The 9,287-nt window shown below is 43.5% G+C and overlaps 1 protein-coding gene and 1 pseudogene across 1 annotated transcript; both read right to left on the reverse strand.

Annotated features, from left to right (window-relative positions):
• Positions 1-431: 431 nt before the first annotated feature.
• LOC110598546 (melanoma-associated antigen B5-like) lies at positions 432-1,179 on the reverse strand (annotated as a pseudogene).
• A 5,231-nt stretch (positions 1,180-6,410) lies between these two features.
• On the reverse strand, positions 6,411-8,701 carry LOC101961545 (melanoma-associated antigen B4). The gene is made up of 2 exons (XM_005329176.3): positions 8,602-8,701; positions 6,411-7,796 (listed from the first exon to the last, which is right to left on the reverse strand). The coding sequence occupies exon 2, from the start codon at positions 7,735-7,737 to the stop codon at positions 6,715-6,717; it is 1,023 nt and encodes a 340-aa protein (XP_005329233.1). The 5' UTR covers positions 7,738-7,796; positions 8,602-8,701; the 3' UTR covers positions 6,411-6,714.
• Positions 8,702-9,287: the final 586 nt, after the last annotated feature.

A 9,287-nucleotide genomic window follows, 5' to 3' on the forward strand; every position in this document is an offset into this window, starting at 1 on the left:
AAACCTGACAAGGAAAATTAGAAGAGGTTTCAGAGGTCTCAGTCCATAGAAGCCCAGCTTCCTTGGGGCTTGAGGTGAAATAGAACATCATGGACAATGAATGTGGTGGAGGGAAACAGCTCAGGACATGGAACCAGGAAGGGGGAGAGAGAGAGAGAGAGAGAGAGAGAGAGAGAGAGAGAGAGAGAGAGAGAGAGAGAGAAACACTGACTCTACTCACAGGATATAAAATATATACCCCAAAGACATATCCCAATGACCCACCTCTTCCAGCTACACCCTATCTGACTTCAATTATCACTCACCTAATGCCTATTCAGGGGATTAATTCACTGAATGGGTTAAGATTATTATAACCCAATCATTCCCCCTCTAAAACTTATTGCATTGTCTCACACATGAACTTTTTTTGCAGGGGGAACACCTCATATTTAATCAAAACACCATAGAACATACCTGGCTTTGGCAGTAGTGTCAAGACTGGCTGAAATTCTCTCTTGTGATCTCTCTTCATCTTTCAAAGCTTTTTCATATAATGTTGAGAAAGTGGGAGGAACAATACTGTTGACCTTTCCAAAAATTCTAGAACTTTCATCTTGCTGGCTTCAGTGTAGGCTCTTGGACCTCACAGGAATTCATAGTGGGGAGAATTATTGTTGATTACCTGCTGGTACACCAGGAATTTAGCCTTAACAAATCTTTGGTGATGAGTTTCCTAGGCTCTTCATAGATGAAGTCCTTCCTCCCCAATGTATACTCACAACATCTTCAGGATTTTCCAGGAAAGTCATTAGGAGACCAGTTGTGGGTTACCCCATGCCAGCATGAATTCTCCTATTGTTGGGGAGTTTCAATTTGCTGACAAGGTCATATAAGTTACTGTTTGACTCAACTTCTACATCAACTACAAAAACAACCTCAATATGATTGGAGACTCTCTTGAGGATCTCAGCAAACTGGTCTTGGTACTTCTGGTCAACAATGTTCAACATGTCTTCATTGGTAACGGGCTGTTTTATTTTATACTTTATATACTTTCATTTTACAATTAACAAATTCACCTTCATAGCTAGAGAATCAGGCATGATGAGTCTCACTGGAAGTTGAGATCTCTGAGGAACTTGAATATTCCTCATCTTGGCTGTTATCACCCTCATCATATCTTGTGCCTAAAAACATCTGCAGAAATAGTGGTAACATCTAAAATGCTACAAAGCCTCTGGGGAATGCTACTTGACTCAGAAGCAGATGAGCTCTGGGGAATATCCTCAAGAACAGGAGAAGAAAAGGGAGAGGCTCTTCCTCCACTGTTGTGTTGACTTATGCTCCTCTGTGACCATGGGAGTCATCTCAGGCCTGTCAGCATTTCTCGTGGTTGGGGAATATACTCTTCTGACCCCAAGGATGTTGGCTGTGCTCAGAGACAGTAGGCAGGAGTGTGTGTAAGAGAACAGCTTATGAGGAAACCCTGGGGAGGGAGATGAAGAAGCTGTGTGCACCTTCAGGATGGAAATTCCATTATGGCTAGAAGGAAGACTGAATTTGCAGTTTTGCTTTTTTTTTTTTTAATTTATAGGTTTCTATTTGTTCTTTTTAGTTATACTTGTCAGTAGTATTTTGGCAGATTATACATGCATGGAGTATAAATTATTCTATTTAGGATCCCACTCTTGTGGTTGTACATGATATGGAGTTATCCTGGTCAAGTATTCAAATATAAGGCTAGGAAAGTTATGACCAAGTAATTCTGTCCTTCCTATTCCCTTCATCCTCTGTTCTATATTAATCCAATGGATTTCTGTTATTTCCCTCCCAAACCTCCATTATTTGGGTTTAACATCCCCAAATCAGAGAGAACATTTGGCCTTTGATTTTTGGGGATTGGCTTATTTACTTAACATGATATTCTCCAGTTCCATCCATTTACCAGCAAATGCTATGATTCCATTCTTCTCTATGGCTGAGTAATATTCCATTGTGTATATTACCACATTTTGTTTACATTTAAAGTTTTCTGTGAGGAAATTGCTCTAGGAACTCACTGAACTCCATCTCTCCTGACCACTCTCTACTATTGGAAACCTGTAGAGGAAGAGGAAGATAGAGTGAGCCTTAGCCTGTAAGTTGAAGAGTCCTCTTATTCCACATTCACAACCATCATGTCAACTGGTAGTGGGCAATGGGAGCCATTCCCTCTGCTGCTCTGAAATTAACATTGCAAATCTACCTGGCATCCACAAGAAGGGAAGTTAAAGGACCATTCAACTTATTATTCCTGTTCAGGTGACCTCAGTATTGACAGATCAATGGGGAATTTTATGTTCTCACCTCTTTGTAGTCCTTAGTCTTCACCCAGTCTCCTCAAATTAGCACACATGACTTGAGACCCCCCACCTTTGTTTGAAGTGGCTACACCTTCAGACTATGGGTCTCACCTCTTGAAGGCCCGTCTTAAATAAATTATGGGAACTTCATCTTGACAACCCTGTCCTGGGTCTTAAAGGACTGAAAGCAGGGCAGGGCCAGATTCTTCACTGCCATTTTTATTTAATAATGTGTTATCCTCTTGTTTTGATGCTTGGCATGATGTAGAACATCTCCTTTTTTATCCTGAGGCATGTCCCCTCATTGTAAGGACAAAACTCCCCAAAACAGATGGATATGTGGGTCTTCTCAGCTTACCTTACCTGTCCTTGGTCTCTCGAGGCTAAGAGTAAGGAATGGATTTTCTGGTGCTTCAGCTATTATGGGATAATTGGTTCCTTTAATTCTCAGGGCATTCTCCGTGGCCTTTGGACAACTTGGAAATCCTCCCAATGCTGATCTTACTTGTGATCCCTGACCCTCTTGTGACACCATAGAAGTAAGTATATCACATTATATCAACAATGATCAGGTATGCCAGGGATGCCAGCAAGAGTGGGGCACTGTGCAGTCCTTTTGGTCCTGAGAATGAAGGATTGCCTGTGTCCTCACTGAGAATCCTCATCTTAACTCTTGGCAGGGACTGGGACTCCTTCTTTTGCTTATATAAGGGCCCTCCCTCTGACCAAGGACCTGAATCTCTTCTCTTAGAAGCCAACCTGATAGCCCTACCCAAAGCTTCTGGGAGTAATGGCAGGGGCAGGCTCTGTGCCATCTCTGACTTTTAGAATCTGTGATACCATCACTATCATGCTTCTGCACTTGATTCCTAGAAGGGCACAGGACACTCCTCTCCACTGTCCTAGGTTGCAAACCCTCAGACCAAGATTCTTATTCCCTAAGGCCTCAGTGAGAGAAGTTGAGGAATGCCACATAGGGCCCTGTTTGTGTCCTTCCAGGGATGATATAAAAATTTAGGATTCTTGTGGCTCTGTTTGGGGCAGGGTTATAACTTTGACATTTTGAAGGACCTCAGTTTCCCCTTTCTTTTTTATTAATTGATTTTAACTGATACAGAAAATAATATACATATATATATACATACATTAATAATCTTCAATATGATATTTTGATACATGCATACTTTGTATAATGTTTAGATTAAGTTAAACATACATGTCTCCTCACCATTTCTTTTTTTAAACTTTAAAAAAGATTTTTTTTAGTTGTAGATGGATACCTTTATTTTATTTACTTATTTATATATGGTGCTGAGTATTGAACCCAGTACCTCACACATGCTGGCAAGTGCTCTACCACTGAGTCACAGTCGTAGCCCCCTCACTTACCATTTATTTATGGTGAAAACATTAAAAATCCTTTCTTCTTTTTGAAATGTATAGTGCATAATTGTTATCTATAGTTACCTTCCTGGGCAATAGCACATCAGAACATCTTGCTCCTCTCTTAACTGTAACTTAGTACACATGGATCAACCTTCTCCCACCCCAAACCCCTCTTTCCAGCTTCTAGTAAATACCATTCTACTTTCAGCTTTGTGAGATCAGCTCTTTTAGATTAAACCTAGGAGTGAGATCATGTGATACATAAGTGAAAGAAGCCAGGCATAGACTCTTTTGATTCAGGTCATCCAAGTCAAACAAGGCTCTCATATCCCTGAGAACCCTAAACATTGATAGGATACTGAGAATAGGTAGACTAGTTTTTCTGTGACTCATTTTTATGGGGTATTTGTATCATCAGTTTTTATTCCTTAGAGTTTTCATATCAATTCTATTAACTTTATGGGAGGCTACCAGAAAAATGCCACATCAGTATAAACTCCTGATTATTTCCCCTCTGCAAACCTTGCAGAGAATAGGTTGTTTCCCAGGAGTGATGTGAGATGGAGAAGCACAAAGCAGAGAGCCAAGGGCAGGTGTTTTGCTGTCAGACACAAAACATGCTGATCTATACTTTATCATCAGCTAGACTTAGTTTCTTACGTAACTTCTTTCAAATATACACACATTCTCAGGGAAGGCCTGAGCCAGAAAATTTTGTGGTCTATTGACATTGACCTTGTGTATAATTATATTGTCAACCAAAATATTTTGAGGTTTATTGACATTGACTTTGTGTATAATTATATTGTTAACCAATCTCTTTCTTTATTCATACCTTGCATTTATATTGGTATTTTCAGTGCTTATTGCTTGGGCTATGTGTTCCAAAGCAGTATTTTGAGTTTGAAGTCTTGTTTTTTTTATCACCTGAAATAGATTTTGAAGTGATGAGCAGAAAATGAATAACCAGTACAAGGTCTGCCTCAGGCTTGGAGGAGTACATCAGTGTGGACCCTAGAGGAATACAGAGTCTGAGTCCAGCTCTGTCACTACCAATCATGTGAACCTGAGAAAATTCCAAGTTCTTTCTCTGCAAAGTTAACCTGATAAACTCTAACATGTAGGGTTCAGGAATATGAAATATGTGTGTGTGTGTGTGTGTGTGTGTGTGTGTGTGTACATATATATATTAGAATATGTTTGAGAATATGCAAGTTCAAATGACATAGACATGCACATCAGCTGAAAGGCTGTTGGGCAACTAAAACCAGTGTTTTCCCATTAGATCATCTGTTACTTAATTTTGTTGTCATATTCTGCTGTAGGCAATTTAAAGTTCCTAATTTGTGTTAAGGACCAACAACTTTCTTAAGAGGTGTTTTCCATCCAAATAACCTTTTTTCATCCCTTTCATTCCAAAAATTGAGCCCTCAGAGTTTGACAAATTACAGTCTAAGTAACATAACAAAAATTCTCTTAACTGGAGCAGAATCTGGTTCTATCAGCCCATGATAAGAGCATAGTTCAGTGTCTTCTTGGCTTTTCAAGGGGGTATCACCCATATTTCTTAGAAACTCCCTGAGTATCATATGTGAGTGCTTTATATATACCTGCACTAGGGAAAGCACAGATTCCTTCCGTTCCTGTACTGGCTGGATATCTTCTGGTTAACTTACAATTCCAAAGTAACTATTAAGATTTGTTTCCCATTCTAGACTTAGTTTCTCAACTCTGAGATGCCACATCTAATGGTCTGACCCTTGCTCACTAATAGCACATCTTCTCCCAGCCCACAATGAAGCCTCACTTAAATTAACTTGCATGAAGACACTTGCAATTCCCTAATGTTCAAAATTATATTGATGAAAAAATTTATAATTGGTTTTCATCTGAAATCTCATCTTCCTGATCACTTATTTCTACTTGTTCTTTATCACTTAGTAACTAACCATATTGCTTATAAAACAGCTGTTGCTATACTCTAGAAACTTCTGGGAAGTGGTTGTATCTTCGTTTTTTTGGTTCTGGGAATTGAACCCAGGGCTGCTTAATCACTGAGCCACATCCCCAGCCCTATTTTGTATTTTATTTACAGACAGGGTTTCACTGAGTTGCTTATGGCCTCGATAATTTGCTGAGATTAGCTTTGAACTCATGATCCTCCTGCCTCAGCCTCCTGAGCTGCTGGGATTTTAGGTGTGTGCCACTGTGCCTAGCTATATCTTCTTTATCTTACCATATTCAGGGCTAAGGGGGACTTCCAAAGAGAAGATGCTCAACTAATGCTAGGGAAAAATAATTAAAAACAATCAAAAGAGTGAGTTACAACTTTATTATCATTTAATTTCACATAAATTAGAATAAAGTAAGCAAATCCAAGATGTCACTTAATATTGCAAGCAAAAGACAAAAAAGATTATAGGCAACTATAAATTAACCATTTTTGTTTTGTCACACAATTTTGTGATGCCAACAATTTTCCAGTGTAATAGGAAAAAAACCTTTTTGAAAAAAAAATAAATCCAGGTCTTTTTAACTTATACTAAAATAACTATTACAAGGAATAAACCAAATCAAGAATTAAGCATCCTTTACATTTATCTTTTTACATTTTTTTCTCCATAATGTCATTCACAATTTTTAATGTAGGGTTCTTTTACATTTCCTTGAAAACCCTGATGCTGGTAACATGTTGACTAGTTCTGGATCATGAAGAAAACATGGTCTGTTAATTTTTTTTTTTTTTAGAACTACCTTCCAGACCCATTACACTGTAGTGAATGTGAGAGCCAGTTCACTGACAAGGTTATAAACAGAAGCACAATAAATCTTCAATTAAAAGGAACAACATTGCAAAATAAAAACCCAAATAAGATAGATTTCTACTTATGCATAATAGGAAAAGAAGACACCAACATTTTGCTTCCTCCAGCCCACTGCTCTCCATCCCACAAAAAGCTAACTCCTCTTCAAATATACAGTGAACACCCGACCTCAGACACAACTAGATGTGAGACGGTCTGTGGGGCAGGACCTTGGAAACAGCCCTAGGCCTGGTAGGTGCACCCACTCTACCCACAGCTTTCTCTCCTGCTTTCTCCTCCTCATCTTTCAAAGCCTCCTCATACAGATTAGGGAAGGCATTAGGGTTGGTATCATTAATCTTGGCCAAAACCTCCAGGACCTTCATTTTGCTGGTTTCTGCATGGGCTCTGGGACCCCAGAGGAATTCAAAGCTGGGAGGGTCACTACCAGGCACCTGGCGGTACTCCAGGTACTTTTCCTGCACTAAATCTTTGGTGATGAGCTTCCGGGGCTCCCCAAAGATCAAGTGCCTCCTCCCAGCATAGATCCCCAACACATTCAGGAATTCCCAGATCTCTGCCTCAGTGGCACGGTTGCCCTTCATGAAGATCACACCCAGGAGGGTCATCAGGAGACCGGTCTTGGGCAAGCCCCTACTGCCACTCAGACTTCCTTCACTGGAGAGCCCCAGCTTGCTGATAAGGACGTAGGAGTGACTGTTGGGATCCACTTCCTTCAACTCTAGGCCAAAGACCAGCTCCACACGTTCGGAGGTTCTCCTGAGGATCTCAGGGAAGTACTCCTTGTACTTCTTGTTGACCACCTTCAGCATATCTGCCTGTGTAATGGGCTCTTTTGTTTTATACTTCTCCAGCAAGTACTGCACCAACAGACTGGCCTTCCTGGTGAGAGGATCTCTGCGTGAGCTCTCAGGAGAGGCTGCTGCCTGGGAGCTGCCTGGCATTCTCTCCTGGGCACCTGCTTCAGAGCTTTTGCAGGAATCACCTGCACCAAGAGAGCTAGAGGGTGGGGCTCTCTGAGACACCTGGCTAATGCCAGCAGCAGGGGAGCTTGGAAGTGCACCCTCATCAAGAGGAGAGGAGCAGGGAGACCCCACTTCCTCCTCTGCAGTGGCCTGAGCACCCCTGAGGCCCTGGGTCTCATCGCGGGCCTGCTGGCGCTTGGCTCGGGAACGCAGCTTACTCTTCTGACCCCTAGGCATGACTGTTGTCAGGGACAGCAGGCAAGGAGTGTTGGCACAAGGGATGGAAAGGCTGGGACCTGGATTGGGGAGAATGGCGACAAGTGAGCAAGGTCATCAGAGAGAGAGCACCCTGGCCCCCTCTGCCGCTTTCCTGGAGGGGAGTGCTCTAGAGCAGTGGTGGGCTCACTCACTACTTCATTCAGAGGCACCCAGGACACCAGGAGACACCTGAGTCCCAAGCGTTAAGATGAGTGTGGTTTCCACAGTGATCAGAGTCCTCCTCTGGACCCTTCCTATGGCTGGGGAATCTCTCGCCCTCTTCTGACAGGCTGCCAGCCCTTTGGAGCAAAGCTCCCAGCTCGCTGAATCTCCGGAGGACAAAGAGACTGAGAAAACACACACACACACATACACACACACACACACACACACACGCACACACACGCACACACACACACGGGCGCGCGCACGCACACACACACACACACACACACACACACTGCACGCCACCCGCCACCGCGACCCCCGCCCCCACCTTTAGTAGGTCTGTAGACATCAGGGACCGAGTTCTGTAAGCCCACCCCTGGGGGGCGCTCTGGGCTCGGGGGCATGGAGTCCCCTCAATCTTCACCAAGTTTCTCTCCTTAACCCGCAGGGCCTGAGATGCCCCACTCTGCTGACCTAAGCCCGCCCGCCCCAGACAGCCTTTGTTCCTCAAGTCCTGGGGGGAGACGCCAGATCTTTGGGCCTAACTGCCATGTCTGAGGGCTTCTGGGAGCGGGCGGGCCCTGTGGGGCCTCCTTTTCAGGGGAAGGGAAGGGCGGGCGTGTTTGTGGGGACTCACATTTTTTGGGGGGGTGGCGGTTGAACTTAGGTACCTACCAAGACACCTGTCAACACCTGCTAGTCTATCTCAGTAGGCCTGAGGCTATGCGTTCAGTCCAAGGCCTCACTCACCACAGCCTCGTGAAAAGGAAGTCGGGTTTGGTACTTCCGGTCCTGTGGTCCGGCCCACGTGGTCTCAGGCTATAACTGCCGGGCGGTGCTGGGACAGCCGGCCTTTGTTCTGGAGGAGAGGAGTTCCTTGAGAGCTCACACACTCAGCTCATTGACTCTGCACCGGTGCTGGGGCGACGCCCTCTACTGAGGTGAGGCAAAGGGGCTTGGAATAAGGAGCTCATTTCCCAGAGAGTCCCCAGTAGGGAGTAAGGTGGAGCCTGAGCCCAGCATGGGACCTCCAAAGACTGGTAGTGTGGGTTGATCTGTGTGGTCTGTTTCCTGGGGGGGATGGTGCCCTCAGTTCTCTGTCTTATCTTGATTACTTAGGTGTTTAGCTACTGTCCTTCCAAAGGCTTGAGTCCAGCCCCTCAAAGCAAAGAACTCAAGTTTTTGAGACTCCCGATGTGACATAATGGCCAATACTGCCCAGTGCCTCCTTAATTTGTTTACTGCTGTTAAGTTATGGTGCATGGAGTCGGGTTTATGAAGTAAATTGAAAGGTCCTGTTTCTTTTGAGGTGTGTACTATCTCTGTCTTTAGTTTCTCATACTGAGTTCTGGCGCCGCCTG

This window comes from Ictidomys tridecemlineatus, chromosome X, assembly GCF_052094955.1.
Source record: "Ictidomys tridecemlineatus isolate mIctTri1 chromosome X, mIctTri1.hap1, whole genome shotgun sequence".
Classification (NCBI taxonomy): domain Eukaryota; kingdom Metazoa; phylum Chordata; class Mammalia; order Rodentia; family Sciuridae; genus Ictidomys; species Ictidomys tridecemlineatus.

Bases quoted from the DNA above. Each gene is read 5' to 3' on its own strand.
- LOC101961545 (XM_005329176.3), bottom strand. From the start codon at position 7,737: ATGCCTAGGGGTCAGAAGAGTAAGCTGCGTTCCCGAGCCAAGCGCCAG.